The sequence below is a fragment of the Corvus hawaiiensis genome, chromosome 26, assembly GCF_020740725.1.
Source record: "Corvus hawaiiensis isolate bCorHaw1 chromosome 26, bCorHaw1.pri.cur, whole genome shotgun sequence".
Classification (NCBI taxonomy): Eukaryota; Metazoa; Chordata; class Aves; order Passeriformes; family Corvidae; genus Corvus; species Corvus hawaiiensis.
This window is the reverse complement of record NC_063238.1, coordinates 16,065,047-16,089,841: the sequence shown is the minus strand read 5'-3', so window position 1 is coordinate 16,089,841 and position 24,795 is coordinate 16,065,047. Positions and strand designations below refer to the sequence as shown.

Here is a 24,795-nt window from a genome sequence, read left to right as displayed (position 1 = left end):
TGATTATTTTGCTTGGACTGGTTAGTTGTAGGTGCTTGTCTAAGGGAACTTTGTTAGGTGTCCCTTTGTAGATCACAGTAAGAGAAATAAATGTATTTTCCTAGAGCGCTGATGTAAAGGCAGGAAGAAAACTAATCTCGCTTAGTAATCAAGGTGTAAGCTGTATGCCATCAGAGATAGAAGCAAATTCTTCTCATATGGAAAAAGTAATACATCATATGGCGAAAGTGAAACTCTTCAGGATTTTCTAAAGGACCATCTGTTTCTTCATCCCAACCTAAACAGCATAACTGCAGTTAAAAATGGAAACTGGATTGATTCATTCCACTCAGCACCATACTCCCATTTTCCCATGTGAATCCTGAGGCTTGCAGGGGAGCCAGGAAATTATGACCCGCTGGGTCAGCAGAGAAGCAGAGTCACTGTGCCAGGCACAGCACCACCAGTGACAAGGGCAGCTGCTGTGGTACCTCCCAGTCTGGATGGACTCTGCGTTACGGAAACCCAGAGTAAACAGAACCTGGAGAGACAATCAGTTTGATAGTAGGACCTTATCAATCCCTGCTCGTTGTCAACAATGCAAATGGCAGAACGCCAGGCAGAGTTGTCCTGCATGCACAGGCAGAGCCTGTAAGAAAGACAGAAGCAAAACCATGGAGCAAAAAATCTTGAGAGGGAGCTGCCAAGAAAGGACTTGTCTAATTGTGAAGAACGATAAGAAGAAAAAGACCTTAATCAGGATGTTGGCACCCACATCAACATATGAAATAGAGGGCAGGTTGAACTTTGAAACAAGGGAGACTCATCATTTTCCTTAGTAATATTTGAATAATATTACTAAGGAAGAATGTGGGACCTGCATTTGTGAAATGTTTTAATAATAGCTCGACTGTTACTTCTCAGGGACAACATAGACATCATTGATTCAGCTCTAGGGTAGAAGAAGGAATTAAATGATCTGTGAAAGATCCTTCCTTCTCTGCTTTTTATTATTTTTTCTATAATACACTTATTTGAGATATGAGTGGGATAGTAATGAAGAAGAGTGCTCTCCTTGCAACCTCAAATGGAAAGGAAGGGGAAGGGGAAGGGGAAGGGGAAGGGGAAGGAAGGAAGGAAGGAAGGAAGGAAGGAAGGAAGGAAGGAAGGAAGGAAGGAAGGAAGGAAGGAAGGAAGGAAGGAAGGAAGGAAGGAAGGAATTTGGAAGGAAGGAATTTGGAAGGAATTCGGAAGGAAGGAAGGAATTCGGAAGGAATTCGGAAGGAATTCGGAAGGAAGGAAGGAAGGAAGGAAGGAAGGAAGGAAGGAAGGAAGGAAGGGCAAACTATTGCAAAGCATACAAGAAACTAGGAGACTGGTTACTTCAGAGTCATCCCATAAAAAGATAAAATTATGTATTTGGCTTCAGTAGCATAAACTTCATTTGCACAGTTATACTTGAGCTTACCATCTGAGTCCTTTCAGCTTTAAACTCCTTTCAATATTTAGAATAAATCTAGTATACAGCAGTAGAATATTAAATACTCATAAAGAATCCTTTGGAAATTCTTCTTTCACCAAAGTGGGAATATTAACTACTAAAGAACACATAAAAAAGGAAAGTTGAATTAATTTCACAAAATCCATCTTGTCACAGAACAGAAATAAGCAAAAGCCTTTTAAACCTCCTAATATAAAGATGAGCAAAATCAGTAAAATGTTCAAACTTACCTTTTGAAGAGGCCTTTCACTATGCAAAATTCTAGACCTAGCCTCACTGAAGGATAAAAAAGGGACAGAAGATATACCATGGTTGCTTACCAGTTCTTCACAGTTGTTTCCTTTTGCATAAATAAAACACTTGAACAGTACATGTCATTTTACTTCTGGGGCTCAGTGAGTACTTTGGGGTCTGCATCTGAAGGAGAACTGTATGGTTGGCCAAATCAGACACTGGTCATTACAAAAGCCAATAACTTCTAAGGCACACCAGACTTCTCAAGAAGCACAGTTTCATTTAATAGAAAGGGAAAGTTATAAAAATAGAGGTTATGCTGCTCTGCCCTACAAGAAGTGTACCTGTTAAATGCACCTCTGAAGTGCACATCCCATGAGAAAACTTGCACTAGTTCTTGGCTTCAGCATTAAGGGTCATTGTTAATAAAATCACGCTTTTATTCAGGTAACCTATTATTCTCAAATAACATCTGAAATGACATCAAATTACATCCAAATGTATCTTTCAAAGAACAACTGGAGTCATACGAGATATCTCATATAGCATAATTTTGCTGGTAATGAGACCTATACACTAAATGAATCTGGCTTTTCCAAACCCATTGGATTCACAGTAATAACATAACATAATGTTTTCCTTTTTCTTCTTGATTTATCTACATGCAACTTAACATGCAAAGAAAGTTGCCCTTCTTATTAAATAACTGACATTTTTTATTTTATTTTTTTTATTAACTGACGTTAATTTCAAGACTTGCAAGGATAACAGCCCATTGTATAAGGTAGTCAAAAATTAATTACAGCCTTCTTTTCTGTGACATGACTGTACAGGCATGATATTCTACAACCTGTTTTATTGGTGTTCTCTTCAAAAGATGTCCCACTAAGCTTAAAATTAAAAAAAAAAAAAAAATAGATCAAAGTTAACAGTGAAATGTTAACTGAATATTCTGACACAACTACATAGTCTTCCTACTAGAATCTGTTGATACTATTGAAGGCAAGTAAGGAAAATATTTTCTCTATAATAAGATAATTAAAGAAGAATAACACCAAGAGAATAAAAAACGTTTTGTTCTCTGCTCAATTCCACATGCTATTTTTTATTCCAGGGATAGGACAGTGAGACCATAATAAAACCACACCAGCAACAGTGATCTCTCCTTTCTGCTTTATTAGGCTCATCAAAATAAATAAGTGAATATATGAATCTATCAAACTTTATGTGCCACTCAAATTGTGCTCCCAGTGAACTCTATTCCCATCATAAGTATTACAAACATCAAGAAGGAAATTTTTATAATTTAAAGATTCAGTAATGTTTCTTAAAATTAATTATTCATTCTTGATTTCTAATATTAGTTTTCAGTTACTAAAGCCTAGTCCAATCATACTGTAGTAATGCAAGGCTTTCCCTTGATATCGGAGGCTGTTGCTTCACAAGATGCTCTCAGTGCCTCTGCAATAAATACATTTAACTCTTGATTTTAGCAGGAATCCAGCTCAGAAATCCAATTCACTATGATTCAGCCTCAAAGCAGAAGTTAACTCTCTAGTAAAATCTATAGAAGAAATTATGGAAAAGTGCAAAGCATCTCCTGAAATTTAAAGACATGAGTACAACACAACCACAGAAATCTCACTAAATTGAAAAAAAAAAAAATTTGATTTTATGTCTAAGAAAATAGTCAATTACAGTGGAACAAAGACACAGCTGACCAGAAGGATTATCAGCTGGGGGAAAGGGAAATTCCAGTAGATGTCTGAACAACCTCTCACACAGACAGTGTTTTTAATCACAAGGAGGGATATCTAGCCACTCCCAAATAAGTCACTATCTACATGAATTAGAGCTATGGCTGGTGACCTGAGTTTTCACAGCTTTATCTAAGATATTTTAAACATTCCTAAAGGTTTGGTAGACTTTATTTTCCAAGGATAGGTAATTTTTCAGATTTGTGTTTTCTGTAACAGAAAAATCTCAGGGGGAACCTTTCTTCACAGACTTATTATTTTGATCATATTAAATCAAAGTATAATTAATTTGAATTGTTCTTTCCTTCTCTTCTGCAGACCTATATCTGTGTCTTAAACATTGATCACAGGGTAAGGATATAATTGAGTAACTTCCCAAAGTAATGTATATTTGGCAGACATAACTAACTGGGAGCAGATCTAAAACATGAGGGAAAATCTCAGAACCCTGTAAATTAAGATAATAACAAGGCAGAAATCAAAAATTAAGCTATAAATTTTTGCATTCCAACTTGAAACTTGAGTTCCAGTTCCATCCAGATATGATGAAATTTTTCCAGGTCTGTGGAGCTTTAGCTGACAGATTAATAAAGGAAACAGATCTTTTCAGATTAAGTTGTTTACTTCATTTGATTATCACAGATTACATTCAGAAATTAGTAAAACTGTCACTGTTTAAAAAAATAAATTCAGCAGAGATTTGCTTTTTGGATAAATACATATCTATCCACTTTCTTAGGTCAGGACTATAGTGAGTAAATACTGAACAAAATTCTGCTTATGACCACTTCAGCACAAGCATAAGAACAAAGAGCATGTGGAAACAATTAAATCTTTCGCTAATATTGCTTAGACATGTACTGCTTTAAAATCAGACTTTCAAGATGGCTGCCATGGATAACATTGCATGTAGTTGAAGTGGGAAGTTGTGCACTTAGTTTTCGTCATTCTCTTGGTGCTGAAAAACTGAGTGAAGAAAACAAGCTTAAAAAAAATAAAAAGGGAGAGACTGGACAAGATACACGTATTAATTCTTATCTTTCTTAATCCCTGTTCCAGTTTACCACAACAGCTGGAGGTTCAGAATCTGAATCTAAGAGACCCGATAATCCTAAAAAAAAAATAGGAAAAAAAATGAATAATCTTTATGAAGAAAGTGAGCATACAGAGGGATAATGTTCAGGCTCAGATAAGCATGGACTGTGTTGTGCTAACAAGGGGAAAGAGAAGTGAGGATGTTAAGGCACTGGGGCATCTGTGATTTCTGTTCTATTCAATTGGCTTCCTTTCCTCTGTCACGGGAGAAAAGCAGCCAACAGTTTCAGAAAAGCAGCCAACAGTTAAGCTAGTCCTTTACAGAAGGACCATATTCCATGAAGTGGGCAAAAAAAATACAATTATTCAAACAATACCCCCAGCAGAGAAATGCACCTCGCATTTTCATTCTCCATCTCACCAATAGAAAAATATAAATGTGAAAGATAGAAACGTCTCATTTTCTGAACTTTATTTACATGCAACCAAATCTTTACAAAGCAAGGTGTTTTAGGAAAATAAGGTGAGACAATAGAAAGCACTCAGAGCAAATTCCAGTATCAGCTACTGCTTTACACAGTTTAAGAGATAGTATTAATGATACTTTGCCTAATTAGACTACACAATAAAATAGGAATAATTCCTACTGGTATACTCTACTGCTTCTTATAGAATTAAATTGCAAAGCCATAACAAGGCCTGACCATAATTTCTAGAGTGAAGAGTCAATCTGAGTTCCCTTCAGCTCAACTTTCCATGTACCCAAGGAGCCTTTGTAGTCTAGGAGTTTCCAGAAACTCCCTGTCATGGACTCTCTGATCTCAGTTCAAGGTTTCCCTTGAGGTCAAGCCATGCAGGCCATCCTATTCTTTATGCTTTTGAATTTGCTGATCATCACACAGGACTATATCACATGGCCCCAGAAGACCATGCCATGGACACTCAAGCCATGGTGCAAGAATGCCCCTGGGGTATGCATCAGCAACTCACTGCCATCCCAGCTTTAAAATTGCACTCGGTACCACAGTTTTCTGTTGGACACTTGCACTGCACAATGAGCTGAGCTCACCCTTAGCTGACTAATGCCTTTTCTGAAGGTAGACTCAATGATTTCAAGCAGGAATTCCCAAGGCAACCAGATGCTCTGTGTGGGGGAGCAAAAGCCCAGTCCTAGGTATGCATGGTCCTCAGACTGGGATATTTGTCTTCTGGCATTTAATTTCAGAGTGCACATCTGTGATTAATAACAAATGTTATTTAATTTAAAATGTCAACAATACTATTTGGGATTCAGGAGATTTTTGTGGGACGTTTTCTGAAACTGGTTCTAGGTTGCATGTGTTGCTGAAAGTTTACATTTCTTCTGAAACTATGATGAACTTCACACGTAAATATCTTCAGAATATTATGAAGACCACCTGGTAGAGGGATTTGATTTTGGAAACATTTTTGCTGGAAAGGAAGCCGAATTCACTCTTGAGAGCAGGGTCTCTCATAGTGTTTCCTTTTCCTCTGAAATAATAGTATGAAGTAAAACCATTCTGGGAAGTGTCAACAAAAACTTAATTTGATGTACAAGGACTGAAAAGCCAAAGCTAGAAGAACCATGGGACAAAAATGTGTTTACACAGATGCTGGATTTTCTCCAAAACCTATGAAAATAGTGCTAAATCCTCTCAGGGCTGAACAATGGGACTGAAATTAGGCATCAAACAATAATTAATATATGTTAACTTGCTCCCACACACTCTCACACTGGGAGTTTTTTTTTCCCTGTGATCACAAATAATCAACATAGTGCAGAGGTTTCTAATCCATTCATTGTGTCAGCACGTACTCAGGCAGGGAAGGAGTCACCAACAAAGGTCTGAGTGGAACTGGTCTGCATGACTGCTTTTATTTTTATTAAACCGTTTTATGTAGAATATAAACAATATGGCAGTTCCTTCACAGAAATTAGTTTTGACACTCCAGGTTGAGCTGAAATCAGGATTCTGGGCAGGGACCCAGGTCTCTTAGGACCCTGAGAAATGTTTACAGGGCACTGATTTTCAGCATCTGACCTTAATAAGAGTTACTTTAAATGGACTGCTTTAGGAAGCAACAGAATTCACAGGACATAATATTATGTAGAAGTAGATAAGGTGGCTTATCCAATACTTGATTTCTAAGTCTTAATCTGAACCAAAAAAAAAAAAAAAAAAAAAAAAAAAAAAAAAAAAAAAAAAGGAAGAGTGCCTATTCAATGATTAATTTGCTTTTCAGATGTTTGAGTCTCAGTAAATATAGCCCACAGAGCAAAACTGTCTTCCTACACTTGATCTTCACAACTGAAGAAATAAGCATTTCTTTTTTTCTGGACATCTGACAGCTAACAGTGGGACCATTACCTCAGCAAACTGAGATGTTTCCTACCATTGACTTTGTTTTTTAAAATACTTTGATCTGGAGGGCATATGTGAGGTAGGAAGGGGAGAGGAAGAGGAAAAGCCACTATTAATTGCAGAGATTGCAGGCAGAGTAGGATAACAATTTTGAAATAAATCATAAAACCAAACCATAACAGGAAAATCCTTGAGTCTGAGCATTATACAGAGGCAGTACACTCTCCACAAAGCACAGTGCCGTTTCAATAGTGTTCCTGGAAAGCTCAAACAAGAAACTTCCCTAATGTGGTGGATTATGAGATCTGAATTACTAAACAACTTCATTTTCTACTCCTTTATCCCACCTCACCACCAAAAAAAACTCCACCTACCCACCCACTCACCAACAAACAAACAAACAAACAAACACAAACAGCAACCCCTTCCATGAAAACAGCAGAACTGCATCAAATTGAGAAGATAGTGAGATTTAAAGATATAAATTGGAAACTGCTCATGACTTTAAATGAACATGTGTTGGATATGCACACCGCTTCTCTTTGAGCAAGTTCTACTTGCAGCTTAATTTGCTGAACATGATTCTTTCATCCCTCCAAAGTATTTTGAAAAATGTGCACTAAAATGTCACAACAAAACTCTTATTATTATTTATTTCTTCAGCATTATAAAGCAGTCCTGGCTGGATAATGCACAACTTCTTCTTTTTCAGTTGTACTCAGAAGTCTTATTTTCTGCCATCTTACGTGATAGAGTGGACTATAGTAATTCAAATGTCAGCAAAATTGTTTATTTTGCACTGATGAGAATATTGTGTGTATACACTCATGAGTGAAGCTTTTTTCATGCATGATAAATAATAGGAGGAAACTGGAAACTAAATATATTTTCAAGTCTTGTGCATTATAAATCCTGGCTTGCAGTACTATAAAACAATTGCCATTTTAAGTGCATGGTCTAATCTAACACAAACAGGTTGTATATATGGTAGTTCTGGGTCACAGCATACTTACATTGAAGTTACCAGCAGCTGAGGCTGAAGCTAACATCAAAATAAAGCAAATAAATACGTGAGCCTTAGTAGTTCTGGAGAATTAGCTCTAAAGAATTCCAGTTTCCTCTTGATCTGCCTCTTACCATTGGTCAGCTTCTGTGCTTAAGATAACAAGGTCTCTTGGCACACATAAGAAGTTATGTTTTTCTTCCATTTAATGTCAAAGTGTCACTTCCATGTGCAGTCTTTCCATCATCAAGGTACTTTAATGGTCCACCTCCTTCATCAGGCCACCTATTTTCACGACATTTGTGGAAGAATAGTTATCTTTAGGACCTCTAGCCTCTACTTCACATGTGGCTGAATTTGGAGAGCACAGATACACAGACTTTATAGGCCTTGTTCCCAAAGGAAATAACTCTAAAAAGATACTCTTCTGCCTTTTGTTTTGCAAGAAGTGATCTCATTGTAATCAAAACAGATGTCCTATAAAAGATATTGGACTGTTTTTCCATTCAAATGAAAGATAAACAATTAACACTACCCAGGATCAGAAGAGTAAACAAGCAGGGGTAAGTGACAGACCAGTGACCTCAAAGAAAGCATAATGCCCAGTTGAAAGCATTAACTGTCTCTTTAGGAAGGGAGGCAGGATTTTCATATCACGCCTCCACCATGGATTGCTGCACCCATTCTACTGCTGCTGTTTAGTGTCTTTCTGATCTGACATGTTGTAGGTCCCTTATCAGATCAGTTTGTTTTCCATATTACTTCTATGGGTAGATTCCTTCCATTTCTAATGTCTTTATAAGAATATACCCTATATCTTCAGGGTTCATACTAAAACGAGGAAAAATATTGCTAGGAAATAATATGAAAAACGACAACTCAAAAAGAAGCCATGGAAAGAAATTGCAAGAAATATTCCCCAGCAAGAAATGCTTTCAGATGACAGAGGTAAAGGGATGACTCATAAGTAGTCATAAAATTATGAAAAGGATAAATGGTCCAAAATCATGGAAGAAGTCATTTTCCATGGTTAGCAGAATGAACACAAAATAACAGATTTTTCTATTTGAGTAAGCTCAGTAATATGATACATGCACTGAGCAGCTAAAATATCAGAAGCAGCAATTGATTTTCCAATGACAGATGCAGCAAACAGGAACTGTGCAATCGCATGATTCCCCAGGCTCCCGAATTCATGGAAACGTTCCTGTCACCAAATGGTTTCACTTTTAGGACATGCTTGTCTGGTATCACAGAAATTCACCTAAAACTTCTTAATTTTTGTCTCATCTGACATCTCTTTGGAAGAATAGTAGCAGTATAGGTTCTGTTTCCCAACCAGTGTAAAAGCAATAGTCAAGACACTGATATTTCTGATTATTTATTATGGCACTTCAAAGCATATAAACTCCATTGCTAGGTGTTTCAAACAAGTTTTAAAAAAAATAAAATAAAATTAGGCTTTAAGTTTTAGGCAGTGTTTCAGTAGCTTTTGGTTAAGAATTTTTAGAATAGTCCTAGACATGGAATAAGAGTTTTGTTAGGAAAACAGTCTTCTTAAAATAAGGCTTCCTTTCCAAAAGGTGTGTATGTGCTTGCTTAGACTTATCATGTTCATTGGCTTACTGGTGTATATATATATATATATATAAAACTGTGGGTTCAAAATACAAAAAACCAAACTAACCCTGAAAATCCATTCCTCTACTTAAACACCAACTGAACTTATTTAGTACTTATACCCGCCCAATTCTAGTTACTTTGTAACATGGAAGTTAGAAAAAAAAAATTCAAAGTTTGGGCTCTGGGGTTGTTTCAATTTCATATTGATGTTGGTCAAAATTCAGCTTACTATTAACTGTTCTTTGCCATATATTGTCTCGTGCTGAAAGGCAGATTGTAGTAAAGCCTAAAACCAAACTGTTTTTTTAATAAAACCTCACTTAAAATTCCACTATAGTAACAACATTTCCACTTCATATATTCGACAATTTTATTTAATAGTCTAAGTTCAGAATAGTTACATAATAGTTACATCACGGCTTTTAAAAAGAATTGCACTCAGCTACTCAGTCCATTGAAATACTAGAAAACAGGGAAAAGGAAAATACGGAGTGAAAAGGAGCTCTGTCCACTGAACTGAGTTGTTTGCAGCAAGTTCCTACTGAACCTGAAGATGTCCTCATGCTTTCTGGTAGACTCGAACACACTTGACACCATTCATGTCACATTCCTAGAAGATAAAGAGATGGATTTATTAATTTACCTCTCAGTGCAGATTAACAGGGGAAAAAAAACCCCACCTGTTAGAGTTACATTTCAGGCTACCAACCAGCAGCACTTGGGGACCAGAAAGTGGGACTGAACTCACCACCACCAATTGTCCATCAACTAGCTTCCTTGTTATTGTGGTCTTCTTGCCATCCCATTCCTGCTCTTGAATCAATGACCCATCATCTTTAAAGCTGACAAGGGTCTGAAAGAAGAACCTGACCATCAATATTTTCCCCATGACATTTGGTCAGCACTGAGGCTTTCCAACACCTTATTCCAAGTGAAAGATTCCCACCCCATCTCATTCAATAGTAATTTTATCATTGACAACTACAAAGGGAGAAATTATCTTAAACACTTTATTGATCCTCTTCTTACTGTAACTAACTCATTGCTCATTTGCTCACTGCTCTGACACATACCCACATCAGACAGACCTTTGACCCACAATTTCAATTAACAGGAACAGAAGATGTTCTCTGTTCATCTTTGTTACATGGGCTTTGAGCTTTTGTGTAGCATTTATCTGATCTTGCAGTAATAGATGAATTGAAAGTGTGGGGCTAGAGGGAGGGGTGTGATAAACAGAGCACTTACACGAGGAAATGAGATGTATCCTTTATGTTTTACCTCCTTTGAGATAAATATTCTCCCTACTTGGTGCAAGGAGAAATGCTTTGCCTTCTAAAACTGGAGTTTAATGACTGTAATTCACATGGTTGCCTTGCTGTCTATGATCCCACCCCACACTGAACCAGGCTCTCTTGTTATGTAAATAAGAGACAGAGCAGAAAGGTTAACCCTAGGGCTGAATTGCCTCTGATTAAACATCAATGGCATTTTTTTCCACAGACTGAGGATGAAGTGGCATTTGGCTTTAACAGGGATTTAGAGGTCTGTTAGTTTTACTAAAAAAATGCTTCTACTACAAAATGAAAACAGCAAAATACACAAGACTATTGATTTCAGCATTTTCCCTCTTTGGAATTTGCTTAATCCAGGTTTAAAAAAAATATTTCAATGAGACTTACAGAGACAATTGCTCATCAAATAAAGCATTGTTAGTGTGTATGTAAAAACTGATTTTAAAATAGCACCTCTCTGTAAAACACACAAAGAATTGCATTTTTTCAACAGAAAGTCTAGTATACTGACCTGAGTTTTCCTGCCATCTAATGTATTTTCCTCAAATTTCTCACCAAGCTTGAAGCTGAACTGTGAAGTTTTGAAGGTGCTTTCTGTTTTTATGGTGATTGTGTCCCCATCCTTAATAATGTAAACGTCTGGTTTGGCCATGCTTCCCATTTTTCTCATAGCCATACCCACACCTGCAAGGCGAGAGGCACAGAGTGTCACAAAGTCAGTTAAACCCTGAGGCTTAGGGCCACACAAGAATTCAAATACCTAATTCCCATTTAATTAGGCACTTAAGTACACTTGAGAATCAAAGCTCAAGAGCCACAAAGAAAGAGGATGTTTTAAATTTTCCACAGAGGAGGAAGGAAAAAAAGCTTATTTGCAGAGTTACTCTTTTGTTTCCTCAGATAGTTAAAGTTAAATTTATTTTGCCCTCTAGAGGATTTGTAGATATCCCAAAACTCAGAACTGATTTTTTTTTTTCAAACAGAAATAAATAGCAAACAGGAAAATAAACACAAAAGCTTAAACAAAAATAAAATTATTCTCTTCAAATTCTGAACACTTTAAAATTCTACAAATTATTTTTAATTGACAGATTAATCCACTTTACTTTCAACTTACATCAATAAATACCCTTCAATTACTTCGTACACCATTGCAAACATGCCGTTTTTAATTAAATTTCATATTTTACATCCTGTTTACTAAGTATGGAGTTGTGAATTAGAAAATCACTATCATAAAAACCAGTGCTTACACATATATGCAAAAGACAGAGAAATGAGCAAAATGAGCAATTTGCGAATGGCTGGAAATTCATGATCTGGAGACAGCAGCCCTCAAAACTCTTCATTTTCAGATTCACCCTGCTTCAGCCCTGCATGCACTCTTTGAGGGGTTTGCTTAAATCTTTTTGATCTGAAGGATGAAAATACAAATAAGAGAGTAGAGAGCAACAAACGGGAATCCATCAAACTGGTAAGCACAGATCTCAACCATGAATTGATATGCAACCAAATGGGGCAGAAAGTGCCACCAAGTCAGTGAGTGCCTGGGTTCTGCAACTGGTGTAGTTAAAAAAATGTTGTCAGGTATCAGCACAGCACTGCCCTGGCATTTGCAGGTAAGGGCTGAGTCCCTGAGAGGGAAATTAAGTACTTTCCACACACTGCTTCTCCAGACTCAAATGAGATTCCAGGACAGAGGCTTAAGCTTGAGTTCACAGAGAAAAAAAACCAGTCATCCTCATCCAGCTTTTCTGATCAGAACTGGAAATTATTGCCACAGTAACCTCCACACACACTCTGTCACTGCCATCCAGGCCAGAGTAATCAGAGTTATTTGATCAGCTACAGCTTGGGATCCAGCCAAACAGAGATGAGCTGCATGTCTTCTGTATGGCAAGAAGTGAAATTCCAACTCCTTTGTCCTCAAATGTTCTTTTACACAGAATGAGAAGAATCTGCATAGTCTCATTTATGGTGCGTCAATAGGATCAAAGGCAGAGAGTTTCACAAGTAGGCAGCGAGGGTGAAATCCAGTAAATGACTGGCTCCTAAAACGTGACTTGGTGTAAATTTAATTGCCTAAATTGCAAATGTAAAAGGGAAAAGTGACTGGTTTATGATTTAAATCTTAAAGCAAACAACAGTCAGTTGCTGCCTACACATGGGAGGTGCTCTGCAGTTGCAGCACTTAATTTCTACTTTGAAGTTGCAACTTGGCAGATGCCTAGGTCTGGCCATTGGACATAAACACCAAGGCATCTTAATCCATGGCTCAACCAAGCTGAGCTTAAAGTTCTTGAATTTCCTCCAAAGTCTCCCAAAGGGTTCAGTCCAGAAGGCTGTCTCATATCATACCTATCACTGACAGGCCTCCCAAAATGTAATTGCAGCCACCACTGTCTGCAGAGTGTAAATGCAGCGATGCCTTTTGTATTTTACAGGAAGAGCACAAGACCTAAATTACTTCTTCTCCTCCCTCTAAAGATAAGTCTGCATCTTCTGCCTCTTGAGAAAATATCATGGCTTTCATCAGTGAATAAATTGCAGAAAATAATAGCTCCTGGGCTATAAAGACACTGCCAGGTATCTATCACCTGCCAGCCAGGATGCTCACAGGAAAGTGGTAAATCTGAGCTTGCAGATGAGGCTCCTGGTCTGTTAGGTGTGTTCTTCATCCAGTAACTTCGTGTTACAAAATGTAGGGCAACCTGGACGCAGGGATAACATGCCAGGACCATCCCCCTGAGATAAAGGTGCCACAACCCACAGAAGAAAGGAGGCAAACAGCCTCCGGCAGGGCAGCCGGCTACCGGTTACCCACAGGCAGCTGATCCAGTTTGGCTCTCTCGGGAGGAGACACCCAAGGTGACCCCACGGGGAGGCAGCCCCGGCTCAGCAGGTCTGTATGCGGCTGCCCCAGGCGAGATGAACCAGCCCAGCCCCGGCACAGCGCTGCCGTGCTGCATCCGCCACCGTCCAGGCCACGGCAGCGCCGAGCCCCCCGCAGCCCCCGCGCCGGGCAGCCCCCGCTCCCCGCCCCGGGCATTACCGGAGAGGGAGGAGCGAACCGGCCTAATCGCAGCCGGGCTGCTGGCACCGGCTGGTAATCCCGGGTGCTGCGGAGGGAGGCGGCGGCGGGGAGGGCGCAGCGCTGTGCGGCGGGAAGGTGCCTGCTGGTGCTGACACCTGCCTCACAGCAATTACGGTGCAAAAAGGCTCGCTGACATCTTTAGGACGCGGAGCCGGAGGCGGCAGCTCTCCCGGGAGGAAAGGTCTGCTGCCGGCAGGAGCCGAGAGGGCGCGGAGCCCCCGGCGCTGCATCCCGGAGCATCCCGGCATCACCCCCGCAGCCGCCGCCCACCCTTGGCTCACGGCCGGGCTGCATCCCACCCTCGGGCCCGGCTCCGGGACCGCGTTCTCCGCGGACCTTGGACAGAGCCTCGCGGCCGGCAGCGACAGCACATCCCCGCGGCGGCATCCCAGCATCCATCCCTCCCTCCCGGGGGCGGGGAGCCGCCGGCTTCTTACCTAGCTCCTTCATGTACTCCTCGAAGCCCTCGCTGGAGACGAGGCACCATTTGCCCAAAAACGCGTCGATGGCCATGGCGGCGGCACTGGAGCTGGCGGCGTCCCTGTAGAAACGTGAAGGCAGAAGGACGGGCTGCAATGAGGCCGCGGCCGCCTTTATAGCGGGGCCGGCAACATGTGCTGCCGGGAAGAGCCAATGGGGCTCCCGCCGCGCCCCGGCCCCTTCCCCGCCGAGCCCCCGCCCGGCGAGTCCCGCCCGCGGCGGCGGCGGCAAGAGCGGGCACGCCGCGGCAGTGGCCGCCCTACGCCCGCACACACACATGCACACAGACAGACAGACAGACAGACAGACACACGCGCACACGGACACGCACACACACACAGACTCACAAACTCACACTCACATGCACACAGTCACGCACACGCTCACACACACCCACACACATACTGCAACCCCTCTTTGCACACCAGCACGGGAACGCCCAGGAACGGTGAGACACTGCCAGAGCTGTCCCCCCGAGGGATGTTGTGGCCTAAACGCTCCTTCAAATACAAACTCCATCTGGCACCTACCGTGGTGAAAGAGTCCATTGTGCTGAGTGCCGGTGCCCATGAGCTCCTGCTTAGACTCTCAATGCTAAATTACACCGTTTATTACATGTCATGCTTTTTTGAAAGATAATTCAGGAACAGAGTAGCATCATATGGCACAGGGACAGAGCAGTAAGACATCAGCATCCCAAAGCAGTTTATTGGGTTTGATTTCCAGCCTTCCCAACAACTCCCAAATCCCACTGGTACATCACATATTGAACTACAGCAATCCATAGCTTGCTGCAACCCAGGAAGAAGCCTGCTACATACACACTGTGGGTCAGTTTAGCAAACAAAATCAATCAAAATACAGAACTAAGGTGTGTGTTTGCAGTACACAAGAAAAATCAAAGCCTAAATGCAACCTCATGCCTTAGCATTGAAAAAATGGATATATGATATCTTGGTTTTAGTCCATATTGAACTGCAATTCCTACTTCTTAAAGGAAAACACTGCAGCTGCCACTACTGTACACTGGCACAGAAGTACCATCATAAAATATACTCCGTCAACATGCCCTGTGAGGTTTGGACCAATCTTTTATCAAATTCTGTCAGGTGAGTGGAGAGATTTATTGCCCTATTCTGTGAGGAAGCTGATATTTCTAAGTCACAACAAAAATTCTGATTCCAACGTACCCCAAAAATTTGTTTCCAACATCAGGGTTATGCCAATCTCTGCCTCTTTTCGCCTTGTATCACACTGGATTAAACCCAGAGCTACTTTCTCCTGTCTGGAAAAGGAGAAATGTGAAGATACATCTGGTATCTGGAGGGTTTTTTATGCAGTAACTGTTACTACACTTCTCTGCTAGTACCTTCATGAAGGAATTTGAAATAAAGGTGTCAAAATCATAGAAGACAGCAAGGTAGGTCCTGTGCTAGTTCCAGCATTTCACAATATGAGAAGGTGCCATAAAGCCAAATGTTTTGGAGCAAGGAAGACTTTTTCCTTTATGCTTTGCTGTGATACAACTTCACAGAGCAGCTGGAAGTTTCTGGCTTTTTGTAGAAAGTCAGATTTGTCATACACAAAACAAACAGATAATTTTTGAACTAACATGTTTTTTAAATTCCTCTAACTATCCTTCCCTACAGAGCTATCTTTAATTACTTTCTGCTTCTCTGACTATATGCATGTTTTTGTATGCAAACAACATTATAGTGTCTGCTCATAAGACAGCAAGCCACATTGCTTCTTTTTTGTGTTATTAAGTAGGTACATTGAAACACAAGACTTTCAACATTCTTCCACTTTTTTTTTTGTAATCTTGTGTGTGTGTGTGTGTGTGTGTGTGTGTCTGTCTCATGTAAGAGATTTCAGAGTAAATGTTAAATTAGGGTGATGTTTCCTGACTAATTCATGATAGTTAAACCAACATGCTGTCCATCCTGCAGTTCTCTGGTCGGCTACAGAAAGGATAAATGAAAAGCCAGTAGATTAGGGATCAAATAGAATCATCCTTCAGGAATTAGGAAGCCTTCAGTCTTGTAAAGCAAGGACAATTTCTAGAAATAGAAACCTTGGCTTTACTCCATGTACACTAGCAAATAGTTCTGGATCCACATTTCTGCAGTGCTGCCTGCAGATGGCTTACAATATGCAAATGGTAGTCAGGTATAAGTGCTGATAATGCAGCAGAAGTAAAATCCACTATTTCCATCTAGTGGTGAGACAGTATTCCTGGATCTGAAGTACCTGAAGATCCAGTTACCTACCTGTGCACAACATTGCTACAGCTTTGAATCCTCCCACAAGTCATTTGGTCTGATTTATTCTCCTTACAAATTTTTCAGGTCTAGGCATCCTAAATTCATATAAAACATAAGAAGAAAAGATACTCCTGTCTCTCTTTTCTGAAATGCAGATTGTTAGGATACAGTGAAAAAGCTCACTCAATTCTTACAAAGTTCTAATGTTTTACAAATTAATCAATCCATATATGAATATGGATTATTGGATTACATTATCGTCAATGCCACAGCTCAAATATCCTTTGAAACAGAATAGTGCTGAAACTTTCCATATAGCAAATAAAGTAACAATAGGGACCAGAGATGTATCATTCTGGGTAAGGTACAAGTGGCCTGGGCTACAAAATATACATTGTTTCTCATCTTGACAGTACAGTATATATTTGCCAAATATGGCTCCTACTTTGGCAGGCAAACTAAAAGGTTCAGATATCCAGAGGTGCTTGAGCCACAGGGATTCATCCCAGTAAATCTCAATTCCTGCCTGGTTTGAGGCTGACATCACAATCAGACCTTTTGTGTTTGTGTAGTCTCCTCTTTAGATATAAGAAAAGAGGAGCAGCAAATACATGCATACCTATGGACAGTGTTGAATTCCTATGCCATATATTACTGTTTCAGTGCAGACAGAATAAATTCTCTGAAGTTTTGCTCATTTCCACATTGGACATATATTGTCCAAGAAAAGGAGAATCAAATTTACAATGAGAAGTGTAAATTTTTCTGAGGAAATAAGCTGCACGGCAAGCACGTAGCCACATCTAGGAGCAACCACCACCTCGGCAGCTTGGGCCTAACCAGGGTGAATGCTTTCCTGGGGTAGTCAAACCCTTGCACCTTGTAGGAAGGGAGGATATTACAGTTCTTCACTACCAAGTGCAAAAAAAAAAAAAGACCAAGGCAAAAAAAGTGCACAGAAACCTTCATTCTACTCCTTCGGGCAGGTGTGTGTCATGCAGTGATGTTTCATCTGACGTGGGAGCTGGGAAGCTCTGGCCAGCAGTGTTTGAGGTTTCTCTTCACGTAGCCATAGATTCACCTACTGCATGCAAGCTAAGCCATATTTAGTCTTTTGGAGCCACAATTCCTGCTGCTTGGGCAGGGCAGAGCACCACCTCCTCATCTGGAACACATCGCTAATCAGGTTCCATAGGAGGTGTAACTTTTTCCCTAGACGTTTACTCATTAAACTGCCCATATGTTTAACTTGGAGGGAAACCAATCTGATAGCACTATGCTCTACTGTGTAAGGGAGGATCTCGCTTTCCTTCTAATATACAGACATATTATGCATATAGACTGCCTTTTCTAAGTGGTAGGCTTCCTGTAGGTAAGATTACCTCTTGAGAACACCTTAAAAAATTGTCAGAAGAATTGGACATTGCTGCCCAAATTTTACTCTCCGGCCTATCCCTAGCTGTGGAAAAAGGTTAAAGCAGTCCATGAATAATAGTTACTCACCCCCAAGGCATGGATGGGAAAAATTGCATAGGTAGCACAGCTTTGTTTCTGTTTCCTTGTTGTACAAGTGTGGTTTTCCCTTCCCAGCCATGTCATCACTGGGCAGGCATGATGAAACACGTGCTACAGTTGCCTAGCTGGCCTAGGGAAGCTTTGCCACTCAAGAGATGGTTGCTTGGGCAATACTAGACCAGGGATTATGAAGCAACAACACATGAACCTGCAAGTTTTCCTTTGTATGTCAATATGCACAAGATCTCCCAGCATATCAGCATTTCATTACCTCTGAGCTAAAGAGCTGGGCACAGCTTCTGTTTTATCAATGAGCTTTGTGTAATACATCTGTTTTTAAGTCAAAACAAAGCCATTTTGTTCTGCAGCATGGAGCATGGGTCCAAAGAATCCTTGCTGTGGATCTGGAGACTGCTGCCTCTGGCCCGGGTAGCCAGCTGTCGGGGTGGACAGGCTCACGTGTGCCGGCGTTCAGCGCCAAGCCAACCAGCGCCGCAGTGCTCCTCATGCCACAGAGCATTACCATAATGCAATTAGCGCGCCAGCAGCCTGAGACCAGCTCTTCTACGTTGTCAGCAGCACGTTCAAAGCAAGGTTAAAGGGAAATGCTTCTAGGGCAAGGTTTACTGTGGCAATGGTGTCACAGCTCACTGATTGTAGCCTGCCTCAGTGATGAGGGAGAAAGCTCCAGAAGCCTGCAGTGACTTAAAAGAGGATTCCAGGCTTCATTTTCCTCATTTTGGACAAAAATGATCTGATGTCAGATCCAGCCCAGGTCACAGTGACTGCAGATATGTGAGCTTGTGCCTAACTTTGGAAGCTTTGAAAAGCCCTTTTATTTAGCAGCAGCGTCTACCCTGAATAGCAAACATCCACACATTAGAATAAAAATATTTTTATTTATCTTCAGAATTTATAATCAGCATAGTCATTACAATGCTAAAAAAGAGATCAGGGTGACTACAAATCTTCCACAGCTGTAGTTTTAGCACTGAAAAAGCCTTTGATCCACATAAACAAAAGCACATTAGCAGGAAATACCTGGTCACAGGTAAGACTTTCAGAAAGCAAATACTCTGGCATGGCTTTTAGAAACCTCAGATGTACAAAAAAATCATCCCAAATGATATCTCTTTAAATAAAGACAAATAAAAACCAGAGTTTTGTCCTTTCTGTGTGGTCTGGAACAATAAGGACATGAGGGCAAGGACAGAGAATGTCAAAATTATTTGGAATAGATAATGATAAATATTTCTACCAATGATGAGTAATTAGATTATGACATTTGGAATCAATAAAGTACAGATGTGCCCGCTAGATTTTAAAAGGGTATATAAAGCTTTAGCTTTTTTCTTTGATTGCATATCATAAGTAGAGTTCCATTACTAAGTATATTGATCAACCACTGTAAAGGGAACCTCAGGAAAAAAACAAGGTTTCATTTAGAGTTATAACCATACTTTTCATTCTCAAGATGTCACAAAGGAGAGCATCATCGTACAGAAATATGACGGGCAGAGCCTGACACTCACACTCTACAGAGGGAAGGTCTTCTCACTGTGATGTGGATACCAACACCTTTCCCAGGAGAGCTGGAGAGAGGCTGCAATTGCTCCTCTTCCTGTTGACCAAAATCGTGTACTAGGGTGCTAGCAATAACGTGTAGGCTGTCTCCTGACCAGGGCTCCCAAAGGACTTCATCGTGGGGTGACAAGAGCTTAGGTGTGAAGCACCTGGGGCGCTGTTGATGGGGGTTCCTTTTCACCAAACAGCACAAGCCTCCTCACACCTGCACACAGCAGGAAGAGAGAGGCTCTCCAGGGTGCCGCTCAATGTGTTAGCTTCCAGTTCTGACTCACCTGCCAAGACCTCCTTTTTCATGGACTGTAGAATAACATTGGGGAAAGCCCTTTGGAAGCTAAAGCTAGTTTTTACTATTATCCCATTCTCATTGCCAACATGCTAAGTTTGCCAAAGGGTTGACTACATGACTTGTGTTCAAAAGTCTTCTAAGAAAATTCTTGCCTCAGGCATCTCAAGCAACCATGCAGGACAAGCAGGTATTTTCCAGTTTGCTTTTCTAGACCTGAAAAGTCTCACAGTATTTGGGTTTACATCCCTGATTCCATCTCAAGATATGATATTACATATCTAACGACTAGACCAGAGAAACTCTGTAAGAAAGTAAGAAATTACATTGCAGATTTTTTCCTATGCTTCTGCCAAAAGTTTTTGGTACTGATTCTGCCACCTTTTCTTTTATGTGCAGCTCAACTTGATACCGATCTAGTTATTTGAAGGAAAGGAAGAAGTCATCATCTGATTCTTAAATTTCTCATTCCCAGTAAATACTCTGAAATTCATTTGACCAGTGGATTTTGAAGTCAAGTTCTATAAAAAGACACTTCAAAAACTCCATGAAAATACTTATTGTTTCTTTTATTCATGCAAGTGGCTTGAACCACTCAGATTCCCCAATAGTGAAAAGACAATTCCATGCATCCATGCAAGAACTACAAAAAAAGAGAACTATAAATAAAAAAATAAATAACTATAAATAGAGAGGACAAACTTGCTGGCTTTTCATGCTGACCATGCTATTTTTACAGTAAAGCTGGTCCCTGTTGAAAAAGGGTGGAGGGTTCAAAAGAAACAGAGGAGTAGTGCCTGAGTAAGGAAGAAACCTGCTGCTTTGCCTCCTACCTGTCCTCTGAACTTCCTGCAGAGACTGTCAGTCTGAATTGTGAAAATCTGTCCACTAAGGATGTCTTTCCCAGGCTTTGCTCCTATTGACCAAGCATTCCCTTCACAAACAGATCTGCTGGTCCACTTTTCCAGCTATTTTGCCTTGGAAGAAATCTTCACATGGAAACAAGTCAAACACCTCTTCCAGTGAAGCACAATGCAAAGATCTCCTTCGATGTGCTATTAACCTCTGCTATTAACACTGCCAGTACCTAGGAAACCGCTTTGAGTCAAGCAGAATCTCCAGGCTTGCCTTAACTCTGCTTTCAAGTACCACTTTGGAACTTCAAGAGACATGATCAAAACAGGTCAGCAGCTCCTTTGCCTTCACACTCCTAACATCTGTCCCTGGGCGCAGCCTTAGTTTGTAAAATCCTGAGAACACCAGCTCAATGTAAAGAACATTTTTTGTTAAGTTAATCAAAGCGAAGTACCACTTCTACCTGTTCATGCTGCTCCATCCTAACATTCATCAGCTTACAGAGCAAGGCTGAGCAGGAAGCAGAGAACATGGAGTGGTCTACCAGCAGCAGAGTACCTTGGCTGCTTGAAGCTACTGCACACTCTTGGCAAACAATAAAAAGGGCTCAAAAGAGTGACTCAGGCTTTCCAAGGGGAAAAGGGGAGACAGGATGAGATCAAACACCACCAGTAAGGAAAAAGACTACTAGGCCAGGAGATGGAGAAGGCAGAAAAGCACATCTGGAAGAGGCATCACTGATAGGCAACATGTCGGTCTCCATGTGACTCCAAGCCACTCAGTGGATAAGCAGGGCCTGCATCCACGGAAACTGGTTGCACATGGAGTTGGTGAGGTGGGCAGTGAGCCAGCAATTCTTAAAACTGCACGGAGTGTATACAGGTGTAGGAGATACATTTGAAACCAAGCATCTTGAGAACTGTTAAATACAGTCCTAGGATATTCAACTTCCGAGGGGTTTTTCTGGCTTCCTTATACCATATAAATTCCTTGATCATTTAGAATTCAAACAAGCAGAGGTGAAGAACTTCAATGTTCACTAACACTGCTGCTCCTATTTGAAATCTTTAATAGAAATACCACTATCTTTTTCTAGAAACAATGCTGCAGAGATTGAAAAGGGAGTACCTCAGCCAGGTTGTGTTATCTGAATGGCATATTCATCCATTTCAGGACTATTTTCCCTATGCACTGATAAGAATGTCTAAATAAATAGGTATTTGTACAATGAAAAGATCTAAGATGATTCTAATAATTGTTAAATCTCCAGGCATTAGAGATTTAGCCATTTTAATGTCATCAACTGCTATCAGACACCCTACATGGCCACGGTGTTTGCATTTAGGCAATCCCAGTTTTTTAGGGCCTGTTCCAGCTCCTTTTATAGTTGGGCAGCCACCCACATTTTTGGTGGGATACAGTAATCAAGATTAGTAGGCTAAAGAATAACAACATGCAAAGTCAATGCTCACCCAGACACGCTTTGTTCTGCATGAGTGACCTTAATACCCTGTACATCCCCAGCGCTGGCCTGTGCGTATCAGGAAGATGTCAGAGCTTTGTTTCAGTCAATCAGCAGCAGGAGCTGAGTGTAGGAGCAGCCTGCAGCAAAGCTATCTGAACGCTCAGGGAAGAAAGTCATTAGAGATTATCTTTAACGTACTTGAAAAATAAATTCCTACCTTTATCTCCATGGTACAGGGAGAGCAATTTTCTACATATTAGCATAATAATCATCAGAGGAGTGCCTTCTTGCCCATCTTGCTTGTTTATATCACTCCAGTATCTTGTAGTCTTGAGGATGCACGTTTTTAGTGTGATTTTTCTGTCCTGTAGGTTTTGCTTTACATGTTGCATATTAAAAGCCCAGTCATTACTTCTTTTTCATGCACAAAACGTATCAGAGCTTTATCACTGCAAACTGCAGCTCCCAGCACCGACAGCAAAACCAGCACCAGCCTACACCTCATCCACTGAACTGTTGGTGATCTCTCAATGGCGACGTTGCAGTCCTTTGGCCTAACCTAAGCAGGAAGGCTGGGCATGTGTAGATGAAAATGAAAGCACCTAGCAAAAGTGTGTGTTTTTACAGAGCAGGATGCCTATCCATGCTACTAAAGCAAAAAAATAAAATACCTTTCTTTGACAACAGAAGGGATTTATTTTGATGATAAAAAACTTGCTAGGATCTTCATTTTTCTCCCTTTTCTATTCCTAAATGTAAGTCCCAATCTTGGGCCAAAATAAAGACTATAAAAACTTAATTATTATTAAGAATTAATTATTAATTACTTAACTCCTGTTTTACTCTTTAAGCACTTATGGATGGCTGATTATTTAAGATGGATGTAGGCACTTCGCATTAAAATACAAGTTTTATACACTGATGTACAGACTGTCAAAGAAAGAAAAAAAAATCACAAAAATCACTGATATATTACAGTAAGACGGCTTTTGAGCATATGAATACATGATTAACCAGGGGAACAATAATTCTGCATAGGTCTTCCTCTTGAACAATTCTCCCTCTTCCGGCAAAGCTTTTTCAGGTAAAGTCATAGTATATGATGTTATTCTAAACTGTGGGAAAAACAAAACAAAATACAACAATAAAACAACCTGTCCTTTGAACATTCCTATTTCAATTTGGTCATCTTCTAGCTTGACAGGATATAAAATCCTCTCAGTTTCCAGTGTTCTCAAACCCCTCCGCTCTAAGTGAGCTCAGTAGCAGGTTTAGCAGCTCAGCACCCCAAAACCACTCTGAAGAGCTGGTGGCCTAATAAAAGAAAGGGTTCCAGTGCAGAGAAGGTATTTATCCCAGATAAAGTTGTTCACATCTATTGTTCCCACATCCAAATGTCATTGAATCGTCTTATCTCACACTCTTCTGTCTGTTGCAAACACACGGGAAACACCCAATGTCTTCAGCACAGCTCTCCTTCTCCAGCATAAGACATCACCTTGACTTCAACATTCTAATGAAGAACTTGCAAAGAATTACCTTGACAGTGCTATTTAAAATGATCTTGCTTTCAGAACAGACAGTGTCCATTTAATAATCTTGGCAAAACTAAGGTAAAACTACTTTCAGATTTGTGTCCTAAATCTGCTGCCAACTTTGGAAATATATGTACTAGTTTTAGAGAAATCAGGCATCTGATTAACAACAGGTAGAACTAAAGCCTCTCAAGAGTACCACACCTGCAATTCTTGAAACTGGAACTACGTTTTTGTTATGAACAAAACTGATGCACATGAAACACGTGCAGCTGACACCTTCACCTGTACAGCCTGAGGAGAGATGGACCCTTCCAAAGCCACAGAGTTTTGCAATACAGATGAGACACCTAAGCAGGTACTTTAACAAATAATAGGGTTGGACATGGGACTATAAACACCAAATAAAACTCTCCCTTTGATCTTTATAAAATATTTAATAACACATCCATAAACTGAGTGACAAAACCACTACAAAACTGAACTTCAAAGACAGCCCTTTTCTCCAATTATCAAAAAAACTGACTTACCTTTCCCTTTGAGCTGAACTTAAGTTACTTTTAAGCAGGATGAGTAGCTCTACTGTGTGTTGACAGTCCCACTACCTTGTTACTTTAATTGCTGAGCTAAATTTACATTTAGCAAATTTCCCACTTCCTTCAAAAAAAGAGGAAGAAAGTGGTAGGGACTTAGCAAAAGATGTTTTATAAACATAGTATTACAAAAACCACTCTGTATTTGCAGCCTGCTGTCCCTCAGCTAAGTCAATGATGAGTACTTTTAAAAGTTTTCTTCAAATTTTTAATAAATTTAAGAGCTTTCAAATAATAATAATAACCACTCTAAAAATTTCTTGCATTACACTTACATAAATTTTGTAGGAAATAATGTCCAAAGAGATCTGGC

The 24,795-nt window shown here is 40.2% G+C and overlaps 1 protein-coding gene across 1 annotated transcript; it reads right to left on the bottom strand.

The window, feature by feature from the left end:
- Positions 1-9,258: 9,258 nt before the first annotated feature.
- Positions 9,259-14,535, bottom strand: LOC125317186 (fatty acid-binding protein 5). Its single transcript, XM_048286882.1, has 4 exons — positions 14,343-14,535; positions 11,323-11,495; positions 10,265-10,369; positions 9,259-10,126 (listed from the first exon to the last, which is right to left on the bottom strand). The coding sequence occupies exons 1-4, from the start codon at positions 14,416-14,418 to the stop codon at positions 10,076-10,078; spliced, it is 405 nt and encodes a 134-aa protein (XP_048142839.1). The 5' UTR covers positions 14,419-14,535; the 3' UTR covers positions 9,259-10,075.
- Positions 14,536-24,795: the final 10,260 nt, after the last annotated feature.